The sequence below is a fragment of the Heterodontus francisci genome, chromosome 16 (assembly GCF_036365525.1).
Source record: "Heterodontus francisci isolate sHetFra1 chromosome 16, sHetFra1.hap1, whole genome shotgun sequence".
Lineage (NCBI taxonomy): Eukaryota > Metazoa > Chordata > Chondrichthyes > Heterodontiformes > Heterodontidae > Heterodontus > Heterodontus francisci.
The window spans coordinates 80808054-80832812 of NC_090386.1; the positions used below are offsets into that span (position 1 = coordinate 80808054).

At 40.4% G+C, this 24759-nt stretch overlaps 1 protein-coding gene across 5 annotated transcripts in view; it reads right to left on the reverse strand.

Moving 5' to 3' along the window:
* osbpl2b (oxysterol binding protein-like 2b) overlaps nucleotides 1-24759 on the reverse strand; it is an 86068-nt gene that overhangs the window by 16749 nt on the left and 44560 nt on the right. For 2 of the 5 annotated variants that reach the window (XM_068048441.1, XM_068048442.1), the window contains exons 2-6: nucleotides 15113-15203; nucleotides 8568-8740; nucleotides 6750-6897; nucleotides 6401-6476; nucleotides 279-413 (exon numbers count right to left, since the gene is read on the reverse strand). In XM_068048441.1, the coding sequence (XP_067904542.1) occupies nucleotides 279-413; nucleotides 6401-6476; nucleotides 6750-6897; nucleotides 8568-8604 (396 nt within the window). In that variant the 5' untranslated portion in view covers nucleotides 8605-8740; nucleotides 15113-15203. Of the gene's footprint in view, nucleotides 1-278; nucleotides 414-6400; nucleotides 6477-6749; nucleotides 6898-8567; nucleotides 8741-13940; nucleotides 14016-15112; nucleotides 15204-24759 lie in introns of those variants that run through there. The other 3 variants (XM_068048443.1, XM_068048444.1, XM_068048445.1) reach the window with 2 other exon arrangements.

Below are 24759 nucleotides of genomic sequence, written 5' to 3' on the forward strand. Positions count from 1 at the left end.
TGCATCTGATATCTGTTTGGACTTCAAATTGGCAAAACTTACTTAAAAGATCTTGGTTTATGACCCAAATCAACTCAAGAGACCAGATTAAATATGCTTTAGCCTCAAGTTTCTCACATCTAACGTCATGACTGACACATTCACCATTAGCTCTCAGCCTTCACCACTGGTTTGCACATTTGACACAGCATTATTTCCATCATCAACCTTGGCCATTGCAAAAGGCACAGCTCAGTACACCTGAAGCCTGAAGATATTTTCAAGTGAAGCATACCAACCTGCAATCTCTCTATCGAATCAGAAAGCAAAGAAGCCTTGTGAATGAGGTACGTGTGTTCCATGTATTCTGTAATTCGTTGCAGAAAGCTCAAAGGCTCATTGAATATAATAGGCATAGTAATTTTTGACAGCTCCTAAAAGACAAAACATGAAGACATTGTCAATTTTAACATTAGGCACAATGGGCTGAATTTTGCCGGTCCTGGGGGTGGCGTGCTTGGAAGCAGGGGGTGCTGGCGGGCAATGAGCCATGCCGGAATGGCTCTACAACACATTCCCGCTGCTGGAGAATTTTCCCAGGGATGGCCTGGGAAGCAGATCGGCGGCCCACACCACGGAGGAGGGCAGCCAATTTACATAATTAAGGCTCCAATTAGGGAGAGTGGCCGGCTACAGCAGAGGTCACCAGCTTAAAGTAGGCAGTCCTGCGGCAGTCTGGGGGTCTTCAGAGCTTATAGGCTCTATCCCCCCCCAAAGGAGGGGCCATGGGCAGGAAAGGACACCCCAAGGCCCTAACGAACCAGCTGAAGGGATTTCCCCTCCAATCTGAGGAGTCTACCAGCTTCCTCCCTCTGATTAATACATTTAATTTTACACCTCCAAGGGCGCCTCCATTCTGAGCGCCTCCCAATGGCATTGCCAAGGCTCTAGAGCTGCCAGCCTCCGACTGCTGCCGGCAGCATCAGGAGACCCCCCGTTGTCCTTAATAGGACAGCGAACTCAGAGGTGGCCAGTGCTGGGCTTGCTGCCAGCAAGGGTGAGCTCAGGACCCCCATTTGGTACAGACATCAGGGTCCCCAAGCCAGCAGGAAAATCCTGTCCGATAAATCAATTTTAAAGAGTATTTTCCTAGCATTTAACTCTAGGTAAAATGACTTTTTTTTTTGAGAAAGGCTGTCAAATGTATACAACAGAAAAACATAACATTTCTATTTCCTAACCGTTTTTGGGTTTAGTTTTTTTTTCTATCCTTATTTCCAAATGCCAACAACTTGTATTTATAGTGCACCTTTAATGTAGCAGTAAGATTTTGAGAGAGATGAGACAGAGGTGGAGAGATTTAGGGACAGAATTTCAGACAGTGCATGGACAATGAAGGCATGACCATAGGTTAAAAGGAGTGAAGGACGTGCAAGAGGAGTATAGTCCTCAGAGGGTTGTAGGGCTGAGAGAGGTTGCAGAGACAAAAAAAAGAGGTGAGGCCATTAAGTTATTTTAAACATGAAGTTGAGAAATTGAAATTGGAGGCCTGGAAGCCAACGTAGGTCAACCGGTGATGAGCGAGAGGAACAGCACAAGTCAAGATGTGGGCAGCAGAGTTTTGGATGAGCTGAAGTTTGAGAGGGTGAAAGATGGAAGGCCAGACAGGAGTATTGGAATAGTCAAGCCTGGAGGAGACAAAAACATTCGAAACAATGTCCAGGGTGGGGCATGAGGCACAGAATTGGTGGACAGGGTATGGAGTTTGTCATGGGGGCGAAAATTATCACTTTGGCTCTCCCAATGTTTCACTGGAGGATATTGCGGCTCGTCCAGGACGTTAGACGAATAGGTGACAACAGAGAGGCAGTGGAGGCTTTGAAGGAGGTGGAGGAAAGGTAGACCTGGGTAATATCAGTGTACATACGGATCCTGACCACATACATTTGGACGGAGACACCAAGAGGCCACAGGTAGAGGAGGAATTGGAGGGTGGCCAGTGATAAATTCTTGGAGGATTCTAGAGGTACACAAGAAATAGGAGCAGCAGGAGGCCATTCAGCCCCTTGAGCTTGCTCTGCCATTCAACAAGATAATGGCTACTGGATTGTGGCCTCCATTCCACCTTCCTGTCTGCCCCCATAACCCTTGACTCCCTTGTTGATCAAAAATCTATCTAACTCAGTCTTGAATATATTCAATGACCCTGCCTCCACTGCTCTCTGTGGAAGAGAATTCACAGACTAACAACCCTCAGAGAAAAAAAATCTTCTCATCTCAACCTTAAATAGGAGAGACCCCTAATTTTTAAACTGTGTCCCCTAGTTTTAGACTCCCCCACAAGGGTAAACATTCTTCAGCATCTACCTTGTCAAGTCCCCTCAGGATTTTACATGCTTCAATAAGATCACCTCTCATTCTTCTCAACTCCAATGGGTATAGGCCCAACTTGTCCTTTCCTCACAAGATAACCCCTTCATCTCAGGAATCAGTTGAGTGTACTTTCTCTGATCTGCTTCTAATGCAATTATACCCTTTGTTAAGAAAGGAGATCAAAACTGTACACAGTACTCCAGATGCGTTCTAACTAAGGCCCTGCACAACTGCAGCAATACTTCCCCACTTTTATACTCGACCCCCTTGCAATAAACATTCCATCTGCCTTCCTGATCACTTGTTGTACCTGCATACTAACATTCTGTGATTCATGTACAAGGACACCCAGATCCCTCTGTGCTGTAGAGTTCTGCAATCTCTCACTATTTAAATATACCGCTTTTCTATTCTTCCTGCCAAAGTAGACAAGTTCACATTTTCCCACATTATACCACATCTGCCAGATATTTTCCCACTCACTTAACCTATCCAAACCTCTTTGTAAACTCTTTATGTCCTCTAGACAGCTTACTTTCCTACCTATCTTTGGGTCATCAGCAAATTTAGCTACCATACATTTGGTCCCTTCATCCAAGTCATTGATATAAATTGTAAATAGTTGAGGCCCCAGCACTGATCCCTGTGGCACTCCACTAGTAAAAGCTTGCCAACCCGAAAATGATCCATTTATCACTACTCTCTGCTTCCTGTTAGCTAACCAATCCTCTATCCATGCTAATATGCTACCCACTACACCATGAACTCCATGTAGTAACCTTTGATGTAGTTTGCCGTGATCCACCCTGCTTGTTACATCCTCAAAGAACTCTAATAAATTAGTCAAATGATTTCCCTTCCACAAACCATGTTGGCTCTGCCTGATTAGATACAATATCCTGCTATTACCTCCTTAATAATGGATTCTAGCATTTTTCCTATGACAGATGTTAGGCTAACTGGCCTATAGTTTTCTGCTTTCTGTCTCCCTCCTTTCTTGAGCAGAGATCCTACATTTGTGATTTTCCAATCGATTAGCACTTTTCCAGAATCTAGGGAATTTTGGAAGATCACAATCAATGCATCTATTATCTCTGCAGCCACTTCTTTTGAGACCCTAGGATGCAAGCTATCAGGTCCAGGGGACTTGTCAGCCTTTAATTCGAATAGTTTTCCCAGCATCTTTTCCCTAGTGATTATGATTGTTTTAAGTTCCTCCCTCTTACCTCTTGATTTCCACGTATTTTGGGGATGTCTTTCTGTCTTCTATAGTGAAGACAGGCACAAAATAGCTGTTCAACGTTTTTGCCATTTCCTGGTTTCCCATTATTAATTCCCCAGTCTCACCCTCTAAGCGACCAACGCTCACTTCAGTTACTCTTCTTTTTAAATACTTATAGAAACACAATGTGTTTTTATATTGCTAGCTAGCTTTCTCTCATATTCCAATCTTTCCCTTTTTGTTTTAAAGTCATTCTTAGCTAGTTTCTAAAATCTGTCCAACTTTCTGACCTACCACTAATCTTCACAGTATTGTACTTATTCTTTCAGTTTGATAATATTGTTACAGCCACTGGTGAGTGGGTGGTTCCCACTGTTCAACTACCCACCTGACCGCAGCAAGTGGATTTGTATTAGAGTTTAGCCTCGTGGTGCTGTATTTTTCAAATAACCAGACCGCGTCAGGTTTTCTTGTAGGTTTAAAAACAGAAAGTAAATTGTTTATTGATCAATGCGCCTTATCCCGAAACTGTCGCTACCGCATCCACTCACGTATTCACTCACACACACACTCAAGAAACAGACAGCGAAGGGAAAGAGGAAGGTGGCTTTTAGTGGGGAAGAAAGGTATGATAAGCCTGTTGGAATCTCTAGAGTCCCAAGTTCTAGATGATTGCAGGCCTGAAATAATTGTAAATTTCTCTCTTGATTGAAGGTTCTGTTGAAGATGGTGGATCACTTCCAGCTCTCTCTGCTGTATAACGTAGATGTCGGATTTTTTTTTAGCAGGGCATGGGTTTTCTGCCTTGCTGGAATGCCAGCTGTTACAAGTAGGTTCATATTCTGGGTCAGTCTCTCTCTCTGGCTGTCTTTTTTTTATATAAAGGTAAAAGGGTCACTTCTCTCCTCCTATTATGGGACATTCTGGTTTCTTACCCATGGTGATTGCACAATAACCCAGGATGTGGTGAGTTTACACCTCCTTTGTTTTGGAAGACGACATTCAACTCTGGAATGTTTTTAGGATAATTGTTAGATGGGTTTCATTAACACCTTTTGGCTTTTAAGATTTGTCCTTTGTCTTTGTCAGACTGTTTGAATGCACAAAAGGCCATTTTGGATCACTGTTCACTTTTTAAAATAAAAGGTTAATTTTTTATTATCGCACTTACGACGTGCATGACACTATCCTTAACTTCCTTAGCCACGGATTGTGCATCTTCTCAGTGTTTTTATTTCTCAGTGGAATATATCTTTGCTGAGAGTTAGGAAGTATCTCCTAAAATGTCTACCACTGCTTCTCTACCGTTATACCTTTTGACCTATTTTCCCAGTTCATTTTAGCCAACTCTGTCCTCATACCCTTAGAATAGCTTTTATTTACGTTTAAGTTTAGGACACTAGTTTTAGACCCACACTTCTCACCCTCAAACTGAATGTGAAATTCTATCATGTTATGATCATTGTTGCCTTGAGGCTCCTTTACTACAAGATCATTAATTAATCCTGTCTCATTGCACATTACCAGGTTTAAAATAGCCTGCTCCCTGGCTGGTACTAGAACTTGCGGCGCTAAGAAATTGTCTGGAATACCCTCTATGAGCTCATCTTCCAGGCTATCTTTGCCAATCTATAAGATGATTAAAATCACCCATTATTGCCGTATGTTTCTTACACGCCCTATTTATTTCTTCCTGTATACTCTGTCCTACAGTGTAGCTACTGTTAGGGTGCCTATAAACTACTCCCACAAGTGACTTTTTACCTTTGCTATTTCTTATCTCTATCCAAATTGATTCTACATCTTGATCTTTTGAACTAAGATCCCTTCTCACTACTGTATTAATGCCATCCTTAATATACAGAGTTACCCCACCACCTTTTCCTAGCTTCTTCTCCTTCTGAAATGTCACATACCCTTGAATATTTAGGTCCCAGCCTTGGTCACCTTGCAACCACGTCTCTGTAATGGCTATGAGGTCATACATATTTATTTCTATTTGTGCCACCAATTCATCCATTTTGTTATGAATGCTGCATGCATTTGGCTACAGAGACTTTTATTCTGTCTTTTTACCATTCTTGCAAACTCTGGCCTTATCGGCAGGTGTATTCAGTTTATATGCTCCGTCCCTTCCTGCTACCCTCTGGTTATCATTACCCATATCGCTACCCTGCTCTCGTGCCTGGTCCTTTTTTTTTTTTTAATTTATCACATCTCCCCTCCCCACCCATGGTTTAGTTTAAAGCCCTCCCCATCACCCTAGTTATACGACTCGCCAGAACACTGGTCCCAACACAGTTCAGGTGAAGACCATCCCAACGGTACAGCTCCCACTTTCCCCAGTACTGGTGCCAGTGCCCCATGAATCGAAACCCATTTCTCCCAGACCAATCTTTAAGCTATGCATTCAACTCTCTAATCTTATTTACCCTATGCCAATTCACTCATGGCTCAGGTAGTAATCCAGAGATTATTGCCTTTGTGGTTCTGCTTTTTAATTTAATTTTAAGGTAATGGTGTGGGATTGCAGAGAATCCATTGCTGAAGATGCTTTAGTTATGGTGGGTTATGTAAGAGCAGAACCAAGGAAGGAAAATCCCACTCAGCTGGACACCAGAGGGGTTGGAGGTGTGACCAAACATTGCTAGATGTTAAAATGTATAAAATCTATAACTGGTTCCTTCAATTACAAAACCCAAATTTATATCAATGAGCATCAGGAATAATTTTAAGTTTAGGAATACCATTGTCATTACCAGTGAAAAACAAACAAACATTAAATCTCTAAAGTGGATTTAAGTCAGCCAATCAATATGTACTCACCAATCCAATGCATTTCTTTAAAATGCTCCACAAACTTAATTGATTTCTACTAAACATTGGAGCTGGTAAAGCAGTTCTGTAAGAAAAAATAAACCACTGTAGACAGATACAAAATGGCAGGACTCAAAGAATTAAAACTTCTCAGGCAAGATTCCTTAATTACTGAATACCCAAATAAAAGGCATTTGATAAAAATTGTCTTGCCAGAAGGAAAATATAATAGTGTAGGAATAAGAAAAAGCTATTTGGCCTAACTAATATGCTCCATCTTTATTTCCCATTCTGAAAGTCTACATTATTCAGCTAGGCCCTGTAGTATAAACTTTCCCATACCATCAGTTGAACTCACCTATGTTTCTTAATTCCATTTTCTTGGGTCGGTTCTTGGTTGTGAACATTCTGTTCAGATGTACTGCTTCCATTTTTGCTGGAAAAACTCAATGAATCGCCCGACACCATTGGACCCATTCTAGTTTCAGAATCATCTGATTCAAACCCTATATAAAGTAATAATATCTATAATAATAAAACACAGTTTTTGTCTGTCTACACTTTCCTTATTGATCGGTGTGTTGATTTAGTGGGCAGAGCCTGGCACACAAGGGGCACGCAATGCATGTGTGGCTGCCAATGGTTGGTGGTGGCAGTGGCAGAGAAAAGGAACAGCGAAGAGTTAGGGAAGCACAACAACAAAGTTACCCTGACTAGAGTGATTGGGAAGGGGGAGAAAAACCATATCACAGGGATGGCTGCAGGGAGATGGGTGGAGAAAACAAACAGCAGGTGGTGAGGGGCATGGGGTGGGCAGGAGGAAGAAAAATGGCTTGGGATGGGGGTGGGAACAGCATGGAAGGTATGGAATGGGGATGGGGATGATATCATAGGGATGAAAGGAATGGGATTGGTATGGCATGAGGGGGATGGCATGGGAAGGATGAAATGGCATGGGATGGGAATTTAAAGAAGTACTGTTGCAATAAAGATACTAATTTCACCGCAAATGTTTTGCGGGTCTCTGCTAGTAGATAATTAATAATCTGTAGTCTACATTATAAATTAGTTATTACCAAGTTAATAAAACAGAAGGAAAACTCAATCGACAGTTCTTTATGCTCTACCTTCATCAGAATAGCCACATCATCCAACAAGGAAAAATAACTGTTTTCTACAAATCAGGATTTTGCATCAATCAACAGCCAGGGTTGCAAACTAGTCTCTTGCTTTTTTTTTTGACAGAGGCTGCTGTTTACACAGCAAAATGAACTTTAAAAAAAATCAATGACTGCAAAATCACAAGTAAAAAAATGTGCCAGAGAAAGAAATGATTAAATGTGCAAGATAAATTGCAATTAACTAATAAGGAAGCCCATTCTAAAAAAGTAGGTAACTAGTTGTCTTGCCCATTTGTTTTCTTCTGTTATATAGATTACATTACTAATGATTCAGAGAAATAGACTTTCTATAAAATGATCTTGACCTTGCAGGAACAATTGCCAAAATTAACATCTCCCTTTGAAAATAAATCTGAATAGTTTTAGTGAACTCAAGAATTCTTCAACACGACTGCCTTTCCAATAGAGTCTGTTAGATCTAGACATTGGCCCATGAAGTAGCCATAGTTCAGGAGGAATGGACAAAGGTTTTTTTCCCCCTCAGCTGTCATGAACCAGCAGATCAGGAACAGATTACATGCATTTGATGATGCGTAACCTGCTATAGAGCTAACAGGACATCTTCCAGGAAGTGATGAATGCAGATGATCTTTCACTCATGGGGAAGATATACCCAAATTCGCCGAAACACAATTAAGGACTTTTCCTCTTGCTGGTGAGAAATTAGATGCACTCACCTATCCCTAATTAGACATTCTTCATATACATATTTGAAGTTACTGAGAGACTATTATACTTTTTTTTTGAAGGTTTCTGAAGTTGTTTTTAAACTTGGCCTCATGATGAGAGTGGTGGCACAAGGAATTACTGAACCTTGTGGTAACCTCTCAAAAAGGAACGGCCCTCTCAAATCACCAAGAATAAGGCAAAAACAGCTTTTGGCAGCTTTGATTTTTCACTCCCTTCATTAGAAACATCGATTGAGCAGGGTTTAAAACAAGTATCAACCTACCGCTACAGGAGCCAACTATCAAATGCCACACACAGATACTTGCCTGTAACAGCATCATAAAACTCTTCCTCACTATTCATCCTCCCTTTGAAAACAAATTAAAACTCTTGCTTCTTTTCCAATGAAGGCACTTTAGTACATTGTTCTCCTCGGACACTACTGTATATGGTTTCTTGATTCTTTTTTCCTATGATATTCTAGATGCTCACAAAATACCTAAAACAAAAACAATACATTACTGTTCAATTAAAAATATTATACAATTTGAATGTCATAGATACAGTTTCCAAATTTTACTCATCACACTATAAAGAGGAAACTAGAGTTTAGGTTCTTCAAAAGTTCACTGATGATAGAGCGCAATTACAGAATACAAGCCAAGCAAAGAAGTTTTAATAAAAGGTCTGTTGGAAGCTGTGCCCCTCCAACTCCATCATCGTTTTAAAAATGAATCTACTACTGTTTCTTGATGTAAAGAGAGACTTATGAGAAGGAACTACAATTTTTTGCACTTATCAAGGTAGAATAGGTTCTTTTGGGGAATGGACCTGTTCCCATTTGAAGTATTCAACAACAGCATCAAATCAATATTGTATAGCAGTCAGATGCTGAGCAAATTTCCAGCTGTCCCAAAAACATACTTCAATCCCAACCTTAAAACAGCATCTCCTATTGTACAAATGTAATATTTCTTTCCCTAATATCTCCACTAGCCATCTTATGACAGAGTAAAAGTATAATTGATACTAAAAATTAGGGACCACGTCTACTAGGAACTGGATTGAGACTGCCCAAAGTTATTTCAGATAGGACTCTTGCAGCCTCTTTAGACAGTTCTTTCATACACTACAGTAAGTTTCCAATTTGAAGTGAAACTTTGATTTTTTGCTATCAAAAGAATTAGAATACCATTGTGCATTTTCTGATACACTCAAAAAATCAGAAGCAAGTCTTCATAAAAGGAAAATTAAAAATGTCCATAGTCAGGGTTCAAGGATAGATCCATTTTAATTACAACTACTCAATTTGTCATGGCGTTGTTTAGTAGATATGCTGAATTGAAAAGGGGTATGTGAAGTGCTAACATGAAGTCTCGAGCAGTCTGTGGTGACTGACATCCAGTATATTGTGATCAAATAATTGCTTGAAAGACTAGTGGCTGCTGTTGCTGTGGTCTGACTAATCAAAGGGACGCTAGAACACGGGTTTGTCAACTGGGGTCCAACCCTTAGAAGTCCACGGGAAGTCTCAAGGAGTTTGCCAAAAATAACCAGAGAATGTGTAGAATGCTGGCCTTTACGTCTCTGTCAAATGAATTTTTAAACTCACACTTGAGCACCACAACCAATTGATTCAGTAACTGAGCTTTGCTGCTCACACAGCTACAAGCAGGCTCACAGCTGCAATCTTTCACTGCATCCCTCACCTGAACCTAAATCTGTGCTGCAATTTAGTGCGCAGCACCAGCAACAAGTTTCACATCAAGAAAGAAAAACTAAAATAATGTTTAATAGCACAATTTTCTGTTATACAGAAAAATACTTGCGTCGTGTGACGGGGGTCTGTGGAATTTTTATAACACAGGTGGGGGTCTCAAGCAAAAAAGGTTCAGAACTCCTGCTCGAGATCACACCATCATACAGACGCTTAACAAAAGTTTAATCCAGCTTTTGGGTCACCAGTCCTAATATCTCCAGCAGCTCATTATCAAACTTTGTCTGATAGCTGTCCCTTGTTTGACGACATTACAAGTGCAAGTAGTTGGCGGCACAGTGGCGCAGTGGTTAGCACTGCAGCCTCACAGCTCCAGCGACCCAGGTTCAATTCTGGGTACTGCCTGTGTGGAGTTTGCAAGTTCTCCCTGTGTCTGCGTGGGTTTCCTCCGGGTGCTCTGGTTTCCTCCCACAGCCAAAAGACTTGCAGGTTGATAGGTAAATTGGCCATTATAAATTGCCCCTAGTATAGGTAGGTGGTAGGGGGATTGTAGGGACAGGTGAGGATGTGGTAGAAATATGGGATTAGTGTAGGATTAGTATAAATGGGTGGTTAATGGTCGGCACAGACTCGGTGGGCCGAAGGGCCTGTTTCAGTGCTGTATCTCTAAATCTAAAAAAAAAATCTAAATCTAGTTATTTTAATAATATATGCAGGTTGATTTCATCAACACTACTCAATTTTCTCCTTGTAAATATAACACCATAATAAATAACTAAAAATGTCACCATCAGCAAAATTTGCATTTATATTGATCAGTGTCAGCCCAGAGTAAACCACACCTTTGTTCCTTTTGCCTTCAAAAAAAAGGTTATAGATGTGTTGAAAGATTCACAAGTTCTGTTTACAACCTGTAACTGCATTTCTATCACACCATATTCAAACATTTATAATTGCTTTAATTCCTTCACATAATTTAAAAATAGAACTGGTATGTCTACCCTCCCTCTTCCCTGCACCAAAAAAGAAACAGCATTCCCAAGAACTGATCGCAAATAATCTAAGAATTTGGCTGGGGCATTTCTTTAAATTGCTATTATAAAAGTTAATTACATTAGGTAAGACTTCCCCTTCAGGCCGCACATGTGAATAATGGCTACCGGGGCTAGCTATACGAGGATGACCAGCGGCTGAGTTATAATAACCCAGCAAGGAACCATTATCTTCGAAAGGAGGGGGAGGAATAAAATGGATAGAATTGCCAAGAAAATACATTAAAAAAACTAACATTACTAAATTAGTCAGATTTTGATTACGCACAGTAACAAAAGAATAAAGTCCACAGTAGGAAACTTATTAGGGAACGAGAGCATAGCAAATATGTTACTGGACTATTAACACAGAGGCCTAGACTAATGATCCAGACATGAATTCAAATCCCACCATGGCAGCTGGGGAATTTGATTTCAGTTAATCAAATAAATCTGCAATAAAAAGCAGGTAGCAGTAATGACGACCACAATTACCTGATTGTCATAAAAACCCATCTGGTTCACTAATCCCCTTTAGGGAGGGTAATCTACTGTTCTAACCTGTGCTGGTCTATGTGTGACTCCAGACCCACAGCAATGTGGTTGGCTGTTAACTGTGCTCTGAAATGGCCTAGCAAGCTACTCAGTTGTAAAACAAGGTGGCTCACCACCACCTTTTCAAGGACAATTGGGTATGGGTAATAAATGCCTACCGTGCCATCAACACCCACAGCCCATGAAATGAAAAAAAATCTGATAAACAGCATTTGCAAAGATAAGATTTCTTCTCTGGATTTTATTTGTGCTAGGTCAAAAAGAGTAAAGTACATCGTGCATAATTGGATATTTCATCACAGCACTTCAAATATTATTTTTATTCAATAGTGTTCCAACTCAATTGAAGACAAACATGTCGAACTGTTGGCAGTTCCCATTAGACATGAGCATGTGACAGCATTAACAATCGGGTTCTTTTGTGGATTTTAATAGCCTTTAAGCTAAACAAAATTTTTATATTTATTACATTATTTCAAAAAAATGTTAAAAAAATTAATAAATGTTGAATCTTTTCAATGCACTGGAAAATACTGAACCGGGCCCGCAAACCACCAAGATATTGACGATAAGCAAACTGACAGACATTCATTCAACCTACAATTGAGACCCTCAGATTATCATGGTTTTCTCACTTATTCAGCAAGGTATTATTAGCAGTCATTGATGATGATTATTTAAAATGAACAATTATCAGATTTCCTAAAGCTGAAACTTAAGAGGTGAGAAATGGATTCAATTATCTATTATCCTGAACATTAAATTACTGTGAAAAATCTTATTAAAATTTTTACTACAACCTGTCTTAACAATACACAGCATAAATTAAATACAATGGACTGCTGAGTTTAAAAATGATTGATTTTCAGCACATGCTTAATCAGGGCTAATATCTTGTGTAATTCTACTATTCCAGGCATGAGATGTCAATTTACTAACAGACATACAAGAAACTGATATTAGGAATTTCATACAACATATTCACCGGGCTGGATTTTGTGCAGGAGGTGGGGCTACTGGTGCTGGGCCAACAAGGTGGGGGGGACTCGGTCTCTGAATTTTTGCGGCCCCCCCCCCCCCCGGAGCGATCCTCCGGTGTTATTCAATTAAAGATTCATGAGCCGGGAACCCCGTCCTTTTGAAGACAGGGATCCTGCCTCCATGAGCTGCCGGCCAATCAGAGGGCCTGCAGCTCAGCAGTGGCCACTGCCCATACTGCAGAAACCTCAGACCTAGGCCCAGCACTGGAACCCCACATAACAGGTAGGTGAGGTGGGGTCGCTGGGAGGTAAAGTTGCCCACGGAAGAGGCCTCTCCTCCTCCCACAAGCCTGCAGGGAGAGTGCGTGTTGCAAGGTGTCCTCCCTGCACGGTGGAGGCCCCCACTGCTGCTAAGATCCAAGCGGTGGCGGAACCAGGCCCTTAACAGGCCACTTAAGGGTCTCAATTGGCCTCTGGGCGGGAAGGCCGTCATCAGCCTATCCCGCCCACGGAAGACGATCGCTTGGCAACTTCACCCGTCGCGATACTCCATACTTCCCTGCCTCCTTCCCTCTGTGGGGGGGGGGTCCATAAATTTCTGGCCACCACTTTTGATTCCAGCACTTCAGAGCAAAAACTCTGAAGGTGCTCAAGCTTTTGTTGACTACGCTAGAGTATATTGCTCCAGTAAAATCTAGCACAGCTGAATCTAACATTCTCTAAGAACATTTTGCAACAAGGTCCAAAGCTGGCAAAAATGAAATATATGCCAATATTTTTTTAAAAAGATAATTTACAAACAGTTGTAAAACCTGGTCCTGTTTATTCTCCCCTGCCTCCTAGCAAGTGTCTGTCACAGTTATAAATAATACCAAATATACTGACAGTTTCATTAATCAAACATTAATTTTTTTGCACATTTCACAACAGAATGTTATTTTAGTAACAATAAAGATTTTAAAAATATATATGGATTCCTTGTTTACAACACTATTCTTTCATCTTTGGAGTTTGCATTTGAATCTTGGCCGGGCTAATGACATGGAAGTCTCCTTTTTGGCTGCTGTAAAAGTGCTAACTGCAATGATTTTGGGCAGTTTAAACCCAGTTCCTACTGGGCACAATACAAAATTGGCCATAATTCAGCATCAAATTAGCAGTTTTATTTGAGAACTCAGGAATGTCTATTATGGAAAATTAAAACATTAAATTTGAGTAGCAGGAAACATTTCTGATGTTGGGATTAAGGTGCACTTCAGGGACAGAATACAAGGAACTTTTCAACACGATGTCTATATATATATATATATATATATATATATATATAAAAAACCTGAGGGGAGTGGTGTGCAGTGAGTGCAATGTGGAGTGCTGATGCCTATATCTGGTGCAACATTGTAACACTACATCTCTCACCCTGAACACAAAATTTCCAGCTTTCCCCAAAGGAGATGGATGGCATCCACGGTTTCTAGAAAAGTCATCAATTCTTCAAAGCCTATGCATTTCACTAGCTTTCTCATTGTATTTGTATTACAATGGCAACTTGGACCAGATTCTGAAGAGGCCACCTTACTGGCTTATAAAGAAAACAAATAATAATAATGGCAAAGCAAAGAACATAAATTAGCTTTTAATCAATATATATAAATAATTTAAACTACAGCACATGGTCCCCAATGGTTTATAGAACTAATTAACCATTAAAAACTAACTTAACTTTGCGAAAATGACACTGGACACTAATTCAAGGACCTGGGTTTACCATGGCATTCAACAACAGAGAGGTTTTACTATCTAAATGTCCAGAAGGAAAGCATCTCTTGGTGCCCTAAATGGAACTACATTCATGGATATATAACTTAAAGCAGGCCAGTTGGGCACATCAGAAGTCCAAAAGAGAAGACTCAAATTCTGTGATTTTTACTTCTTGAATGAACTTTGTTCTTGATATTGCATCACTTATAGATTATTGGAACGTTAAGTGTGCGAATTTTGGTATTCAACGAAAATAATTTTCTTTAAAAAAAAATCAGATGTAAAACAGGCTGCTGATTCACAATTGCCCATTTTACAATAACGCACAAAGCCAAAATTCTCCTAAAAGGATTTTAATAGCTGGTATTCAACCTTTAAAAACTGCACTGCTTTTACTGGATCATTCTAATACATGCTGGGCTGAATTACACACTTTTGCGATTAGCTGAGTTCACACAAGTCTGTTTATATACAGATAATTAAGCTAATCTGGAAATCTACTAAAAATTGGTTTCTCCCAAACCACACACATTCCACAATTTAGAATCACATAATAAACAAAAACATCCAAATAGAATTAAACTTGCTTACTCATGTTCAGAAATACATGGGGAAACTAGTACATCAGCAATTGTAAAAAAATAGTTTGGTTAGACTCATGAAAGCAATGGCTTAGGTGGCAACACAGTTCTTTGCTACACATCACATTTTATCACTAATATTCACATCATCAAATTCATAACTCAGTTAAATATCATTTTTTGTCTGTTGACATTTTAATGCTCAACAATCAATCTTTTAGAACTTTAATTTCATGTCCTATTACTCACATCATAAAGGTTGTCCTAGTGGCACTCCTTTCATACCGTCATAGTAGCCCTTAACTTGAAGGGCTGAAGCAAGGAAGTTTAAAGTACTTAGCTGCAAAACAAGTTGCATAATGAGTAAGTAATATTAGAGTTGGCTTGGATCATTTATTATGGCTGTATAAAAAAAAGTTCAGATTGTTTTTATAAATCACAAAACTTTATTCGAGTTACATCTTCTGAATCCCAAGGCTGTGTTACAACCTTAGAACACATCCTGAGCCACCTATTATTCTCTAATTATTTGTTATTCAACAGGGTAACATCTACATACTGCATGTTAACTGGCAGAATCAACTGAGGATATCTTGATGGCATAATGGTGTACAAGGTCATACTGGATTTAACCATAATGTATCAAATGAAATACCTGGAACAAAATGTTGAAGTCTAACCTATGATTGAATAGCAATAACGTACTTTTTGACATCAAAATATGAAATCATGCATTTTTGAAGGAAAAATAAGGAGTGAGACAACCTAGACTAAATAGTACAATTTTAGAGGATGCAAGAAAAGAGACCAGGGAATTACTTACAGAAATCATTGAAGGTGGCAGGCCAAGTTGCTAAGACTGTTTTTTCAGAAAATAAAAGCATACGGGGTCCTTGGCTTTATAAATAGAGGCATAGAGTACAAAAGCAAGGGAGTTATGCTAAACCTTTTGTTATGGTCAAGTGAGGAGGGGTCGAAGAGCTTCCCTCTTTTCCCTTCCCTTGTTTGACCACATAATTCTTTCTTAAAGTGGATGTACTGGCCAATTCAGTAGGTGTTTGATTACTTACTTGCTACAATCATAACAAGAACCAACTGGGCAGGTTTTCTTGAGTTTAACAAAGAGGTTAACTTTATTGTACCTAAAGCGAATAAAAATAATAAACGCTCCAACTTTCACTCTCACGCACATATTAGAGGTTTACTCACACACAAATAGGTTACAGAGTGGGGAAAGATAGATTCGTTGAGTTAGAGAAGCCATAGAAAAAAAGGGGTATACAGTCTGTGGTGTTTGGTGATCCAGCCGGCTTCTAGCTGAATTTGGTGGTCCTGCGGCTTTTAGTTTAAAGAGGTCGATGAATGATTTGGTTGGTCTCTTGGAGGCAGCGATGCAGATGATTTCCTCCAAAGGGGTTTCTGATTTTAGCCAGAGTATGCAAAAGGTCAGTCAACAGGCAGCATTTGGAAGCTTTCAAGCTGGAATGGAGAGAGAATGAGAGAGACCCCCACTCAGGTCTGCATGTGTCAGAGTCCAGTTGCTTTTAACCTCTCTGCTGCAGAAAGACACCAGCTTAAAACCAGTGAGGGAGGGGCTTGTCATATGACTGAGTGACAGGTGATTCAAAGCATAGCAGTTAGCAGTATTTTGCTCTTGCTAAAGAGAACAGGTACTTCTTTTAAAACTTCCTGGGTCTTGGTTCTTGCTGGGATATTAGCAGACATTTCGTCTCCCTCCTCAAGCATTGTAGTGTAGGATACAGTGTTGCAAATTAGGTGGCCATCTTGAACTGTCAGCAAAGTCATCCTTGTAGTTTTTCTTTTAAAAATATCTTCAAAAAAAATTCAGATCACCAGTCAGTGGATTAAAGAAAATTTTCAACAAAGCACATTGGTGTAATACTTTATAAAACACTGGTTAGGCCTCACCTAGACTATTTTGTTCAATGCTGGGCACTACTCTTTAGGAAGGATGTCAAGGCCTTGGAGAGGGTGCAGAGGAGATATATTAGAATGACAACAGAAATGAGGAACTTCAGTTACATGGAGAGACTAGAGAAGCTCAGATTGTTCTCCTTAAATAGGAGAAGGTCAAAGGAAGGTTTAAAGTAAGCATTCAGCATCATGAAGAGCATTGATAGTAGATAAAGAGAAACTGTTTCCACTGGCAAAAGGATCAGTAAGTAGAGAACACAGATTTTAGGCAATTGGTAAAGATTCAGGAGGAATAAATGATGATTTATTATGATTCTGCCTGAAAGGGTGGTGAAAGCAGATTCAAAAATAACTTCCAGAAAAGAATTGGATAAATACTTGAAGGGGAAATATTTGCTGGACGATGCGAAAAAAGCAGAGGAATGGGACTAAAACAAGAAATGCTGGAATCACTCAGCAGGTCTGGCAGCATCCGCAGTATTTTGCTTTTAATTCCAGCATCCGCAGTATTTTGCTTTTATTTTAGAGGAATGGGACTACTTGGATTACTCTTTGCATGGTGGGCAAATGGCCTCCTTCTGCTGTAAGATTCAAAGAAATCGCTGGCTAGATTACTGATTCTGAAGAACAGCCTGTCATTCAATCTCAACGAAACATCCACAGGTATAACAGCAAATTTTCAATTGCTCATATTGTCTTACGAAATAATGGACTGAGCAAGATTTGCTTTTCTGTAAACCATACTTCTGTATGCGGGCAGCCATAAAGACAGGGCTAAATTGTGGCGAGTCGAAGAGACTTAGTAGTTGGCAGGAAAAAAGACAGAGGCGCAAGGGGAGAGCCAACTGTGCAACAGCCCCAACAAACAAATTTCTCTGCAGCACCTGTGGAAGAGCCTGTCACTCCAGAATTGGCCTTTATAGCCACTCCAGGCGCTGCTTCACAAACCACTGACCACCTCCAGGCGCGTATCCATTGTCTCTCGAGATAAGGAGGCCCAAAAGAAAGAAAGAACTTCTGTCAGACTAAATATAAATTTTTTCAATAAAAAAAATCAATAAATTCTGTCACCTGAAGAAAGTTCTTATTTTGTTAGTCTACAACAATAGAATTTGTAACATTTTACATTTATGTGGATGTCAAGAACTGTTAGGCAGGGTGTTTGAAGAGATGAAATTGCTTACCAGTAATAACACCGTGGTCCAGCTTCTGTGGTAGTAATGATGACAAAACTGTCAGTGTTTGCCATCATTACTCCTCTGAAGCTGACAGCAACTTCTGGAGTATGCACATACACAATAAAACACATATCCAGAAGTTGTTGTCAGTGACTCTACTCTTCCCCATAGTGTGCTAAAGTACTCCCAGACTGCAATCAAGTAGAAATCACTGAACTGACAAAAACTTGCTCTTTTGTGCAATTAGCCTCAAAGTAAAAACCTTTGAAGAAGTTAAACCTTGAACTGGCTTTTAACAGTGTACTAAGTTCATAATTACTGAACAGCCTCATTGGCCGTAAAAAATGAATTTTATATTTATGGAATGTCAAATTTTTCCATTATGATAAAAAATTTGCACACACTTTAAAATATTTTTTAAGTTTGTGATATTTCAGCTTCTACCTCATGCTCTGTACAATTTAATTAAAGTATAATCAATATATTTTACTCCCTGGTTTGCTGTCAGTGAAAATACTTCAATGCGATTGGCTGCTTATACAATAAGTTGAAAGGGGAAGTGACAACAAAAATAAAACAGCCAAAGACAGAATGAGAATAGAATGGCAGTTAACATAAAAAGGAACCCAAAAATCATCTACCGGCATGTAAATAGTAAGCAGGCAGTAAGAGGCTGAATGGGTCACATTAGGGACAGAGGGTTCTTTGGCCTCCTTATCTCGAGAGACAATGGATAAGCGCCTGGAGGTGGAGGCGGCCTGGAGGGACAGAGGGTGATGTATGCTTATAGGTGCAGGGCAAGGCCAGAATACTTAATGAGTACTTTGCATCGGTGTTTACTAAGAGGATGCTGATAAAATATCAGAGGAAGCAGAGATAGTAGAGATAACGGATGGGGTGAAAATTGATAGGCAGGATGTACTGGAAAGGCTGGCTATGCTCAGAGTGGATAAGTCGCCTGGTCGGCATGGCTCACATCGCAGGTTGCTAAAGGAAGTGGGGGTGGAGCTAGTGGAAGGGCTTGCCATAATCTTCCAATCTTCCGTAGATACAAGGAAGGTGTCAGAGGATTGGATAGTGGCAGATCTGACACCCTTATTCAAAGAAGGGTGCAAGGACATTCCTAGTAACTATAGGCTAGTCAGTTTAACAGCACTGCTGGGTAAGATTTTAGAAGCAATAATCAAGGGAAACATTTTTTTAAAAATCAACAGGCATTTGGAAAGGTTTAAGCTAATTAAGGAGAGCCGGCATGGATTTGTAAAAAGGCTATTCATGCTTGACTAATCTAATTGAATTTTTTGATGAAGTATCAGAGAAGGCTGATGAAAGGAATGCAATGGATGTTGTCTATACGGATTTTGAGAAAGCATTTGACAAAGTACCACATAAAACAGTGGTTAACAAAATTGAGGTTCATGAATAAGACAGTATCAGCTTGGATACAAAAAAATTGGCTTAAGGACAGAAAACAGCAAGTTGTTTTTCAGACTGGAGGATGGTACAGTGGTATTCCCCAAGGGTCAGTGCTAGCAGTACTGTTTTTGTGCATGTGTGTATGTGTGTTGCGTAAAAAAAAGACTTGGCTATTTGAAAAATTTCAAAATTTGCCGATGATACCAGGAGTTGTCGCAATAGTGAGAATGACACCAATTGACTGCAAAAGGACATAGATAGGCTAGCAGAATGGGCAGACAAGTGGCAGATGGAATTTAATAAACAAAAGTGTGCATTGATGTATTTTGGGAGAAGGAATAGGGAGAAGCGATATAGACTTAACACCAACGTTCCAAAGAGTGTGCTGGGACAAAGGGACCTGGGGGTTCATGTGCATATATCTTTAAAGGTGGCAGGACCTATTGAGAGAGTATCTGGCAAATCTTATGGAATATTAGGCTTCATAAATAGAGGTAGTGAGTACAAAAACAGGGAAGTTATGCTGAACCTTTATAAAGCTCTGGTTCGGCCACAACTAGAGTATCGCATTCAGTTCTGGTCACCATACTTTAGGAAGGATGTGAGGGTTTTGAGAGGGTGCAGAGGAGATTCACCAGAATGGTTCCAGGGATGGAGGGATTTTAGCTACAAGGTTAGGTATAAGACACTGGGGTTGTTCCTTGGAGCAAAGGAAATCGAGGGGAGATTTGATAGAGGTGACAAGATTATGACAGGTTTAAATAAGGTAGACAAAATAGCTGATAGTACAAATTTAAGCTTTTGAGCAAGGGACGCAGAGAGGATGTGCTGAAGAACTTTTTATGCAGCGAGTGATAATGAACTAGAATGCGTTGCCAATGAGGGTGGTGGAAGTGGAGATGATTAACGATTTCAAAAGGAAACTGGATGGGTACTTGAGGGAAATAAACTTGCAGGGCTATGGTGATAGAGCGGGGGAAATGGAACTTACTGGATTGATCTATAGAGAGCATGGACTCAATGGGCCAAAAGGCCTCCTTCTGTGCTGTAATGACTATGACTCTACCCTGTTTGACAACATCATTGTTGCTGGATGCCTGGAGATGCCCTTGACTTGGTGCCAGATTCAAAGTAACACCGAGAAAGGGGAAATCCACGCACAAAGATTGCTTGGCATTTGTGGGCAGCTTTCTTCGAGGTCTGCAGTGAGCATTGTCACTTTGTTGCTGACCACAAAATCTGGGCCAAAGTCAGTATTCGAGGATGCTCAAAACAGACCATCACATAAAACTGAACGTGGCGAGAAGACGCTATTTTAGTCAATTTAGATGAAATCCAGTCACATTTTGAAAGAGCTATGAACTCAGTTGATCAAACCACATTGATTCGTTTTCTTAAAAAGACTGGAGGTTGAAGAAAAAAAAGCTTCTTTGAAGTTTTGAAGATAAGGTTTTGGTTTTGTTGTAAATTTATATACCAAAACCTGCTTACAATTACTATAGTTAGGATCAACTGTATGGTCTTTCTAGGCAGACAGTCTTTGAATGAATATGCACAGTCAACTGCATTCCCATACTCTTGACAGAGATTACTGGCTTATTGTACAGGTAGAATTGCGACATAAGCACAAAGAACTATGGGAGGTGAGAAATTATTTCATTTCCTTCTAAGCTAGAAGGATGGAAGAAATTTGGTTGGAAATATTTTCATAAACAGCCTATTTACATTTTCCAATTTTTTTTGTAACTACTGGCCACTGCTAACAATTTTTTTACATTCCAAAATAGGGCATGACCAATACTCACATGCAGCTTTTGTGCACATATTTTCTTAAAAAGAAATCTTTGAAAACCTGATAACAGCTTTCACAAAAAAAAACAAATTGATAGAAAATAATTAGGTACCATTTGTTTTATTCAACCAAGGATAATTGTCAAATGCAAAAATCTGAACATAAAAGCAATTTAAATTTGAAGTACTTGCAGTGCAAATTTTAGCAAGTTCAGACATAACAGAAATGCTCACGAGTCTCTTCAACAACATAGGTGAAAACAAAGTCGCTATTGCAGTCACTGAGAAAAATGTTTTAAGTCATGTTTTAAGCGACCACTACTCTCCATGTAGTCATCGTCCCCGGCTTCTTTTCTCTATTGCAAGCTATCGTCTCCTGTCCTGTCTCCTCTAACCTCATCTCCAACAATAAGAGCGAGGAGCTCATGGATTTCTATTTCATTAAGACGGAGATCATCCAATCAGCTGCCTCTGCCACTTCCCTCCTGTCCCCTAGCCCACAAGGCCAAATTTCCTTTGAGGCTCCCCCATATGCTAGCTTTCATCTTTCTCTAGTTTCTCTCCCATCTCCCCTCATGCCTCTCCAAGCTCACTTGTCTACAAAACTCACCTCCAGCTCTCTTGACCTTATTCCAATTAGCTTCCAAACACATATCCACACCATCACCAAGACCGCCTATTTTCCTCTCCATAACATTGCCCGACTTTGCCCCGGTCTCAACTCATCTGCTGCTAAAACTCTCATCCATGCGTTTGTTACCTCTAGACTTGACTATTCTAATGCATGCCTGGCCGGTCTCCCACCATCATGTCAACTTAAGTTCAACCAAAACTTTTCAGCCTGTATCCTAACTCACACCAAGTCCCATTCACCTATCACCCCTTTGCTCATTGACATTTGTGCACCTAAATTACTGATTTATTTAATTATAAAAGCGCTATATAAATGCTAGTTGTCATTGTCATCATTCATTTCAACTTTGTCAACAGACTGACAAATTTCACCCTTGTTTTCTTTAGGAAACAAGGAGTCCTGCTTCTCAAAAAGTTCATACAATCATGAACACATGAGCAAAAGTTTATAAGATGCTCAGTACCATTCACAACTCCTCAGACACTGAAGCAGTCCATACCCATATGCAGCAAGACCTGGACAACATTCAGGCTTGGGCTGATAAGTGGCAAGTAACATGCGCGCCACACAAATGGCGGGCAATGACCATCTCCAATAAGAGAGAATCTAACATCTCCCTTTGACATTCAACAGCCGTACCATCACTGAATCCCCCACTAACATCCTGGGGGTTACCACTGACCAGAAACTGAACTGGACCAGCCATATAAATACAGTGACGGCAAGAGCAGGTCAGAGACTGGGAATTCTGCAGCAAGTAACCCACCTCATGACTCCCCAAGGCCTGTACACCATCTACAAGACACAAGTCAGGAGTGTGATTTGTTATGACCGAGGCAGGAGGTCTTTTCTAGTTCCACTTCTCCACAGGTCACGACATATATTTAAATATCGAGGTGGTTACTGGTACAGCCAATCATACACTTCTTTTTTAAATCCCAGAATAAAATACACCAACCAGGTTTCTTTAACAAACAACAAAATTATCAGTTTTTGATGAAACAAGACTTAACTAGTTACGAAGCAACGCATTAACACAGATTGAAATATGAAATTCCCCAATTACACACTGGAAAAAAAAATAGAAATTCTTTCTGCAGAGGTCCGTTACAAAAAAAACAAAAAGACTACTTTGGCAAAATACTTGCTAATTCTTAATGAAAAAAAGATATGGAAGGATGTCAGTTGTCCCTTTTTTTGCTTTGGCATCTGGGTATACGAGATGGATCACAGGGATCGCTCCAGAAGCAGTCCAATCTGGACATGTTGAGAATTATTCTAGTAGGGGTAGCGGAGAAATGTGGCATCATGGTTTTACGACAGCACTGACTTGAATCGCAGGATTTTTTCACTTCTCAGGAGATATGCAGCACTAGGGATTTTAGCTCTCCAACACTGGATCTTTGCAGGATTTCTTCAGATAGGTAGAGAAGGTGGTGAGTGGATGGTTTTGTTTTTCCTTGGCAGGAAAACACCAACTGTCTTCAAACAGTTCACATCCCAACTGCACTGAAAACAATAGCCAAACCACAAACAGGGCGTCGACCTCCTGACCTCCATAAACCTTGACAGATGGTTGCTCTGTGACCATTTTTCCCCAGGTCACCAAAACTTCTGTTGTTTACAGAGTCCAAAGCACATGACTTTCAGCACAGGTGGCTTTCAAACAACATCTCAAGTGTCCTTTGGGTGAACTTGGTTAAAAAAAAGTGGAATTTTTTCAGTTTTAATACAAGTCCTCAAAAAATTAAAATGGAAGCACTTTCTTAACAGATTGAATACTCGCCACTTGCGGCTCCAACAATACTCAGGAAACTCAACAGAATCCAGGACAAAGCAACCCGCTTCATCGGCACCTCATCCACCACCTTAAGCATTCACACCCTCTACCACCGACGCACTGTGGCAGCAGTGTGTACCATCTTCCACTTGGAAGGACAAAGGCAGTAGACGCATGGGACCACCATCACCTTCAAGTTCCCCTCCAAGTCGCCTCATTCTTGGCAGGTGGGGGTCCTCATGACAATACATTTCTATGTCCAGGGATGAGAGAGAAGTGCATTAGTACTGTATTTCAAGCATCTTTTTGCAATAGGTCATACTTGCCAGTAAGCTGTCAATTCACATTTCAATAAAAAAAATCCTCATTCATCCAAATATTTCTGTTTGAAGTGGCAAATACAGCTGAAGATGGTCTTTGCCAGGTAATTCTTGCACTTGAAAATCATCACCATCATTGGCTCCAGTTATACACCAGAGGTGAGATAACACGGGTATAAAAAGTGAGTTTCTGTTCTCGAGGCAAGCAGGGCCTTAAAGTTGCTATTCTAAATCATAGAGATAACAAAACACAGAAGGTTGTTCTTGTGCAGGAAGCTGACAAGTTACTTTAGATTTATGAGGCCAGAATTTCAAAGGGCCGCAGGGTTGGGACCCAGTGCAAGCGCCATTTGAAAATCGCAATCCCGGAGGTCATCTCAAGATCCTGATGCCTCCAGGACAGTTTCAAATTTTCAAAGTGCTGGCGGGGGTGAGGGAACGGGGAACACACATGCTGCCAATTAACAGCCCATTAAGCTCCTTTAGGAGCTTGTTAAGGGGCCGGGGTGTTCGAGATGGCAATTATTAAATCAGATTTCGGAGATCCCGACCAATCTGGTGCACATTAGTGCACAGCAGTCGGGGATGCCACGGGGCAAAAGCAAGTTTGTTTCCCGGTGTGTTGAGATTAAATTAGAGGGGCCTACTAAAGCTGGGTTGAGTGCTGTACGTCCACTTGGTGTCCATGGCCGCGTTCCACCATCATTACCAACCTGGCCCCCTCCTCAGCAAGGCAGTGGCAGCCCCAACATGGCTGCCATCTACTTTTGCTGCTAGGGCCAGGCAGGCAGCTCCAGTCTCCTGGAGGCACTCTGCACCTCTAATTGGGCGCCAAGCTTGCC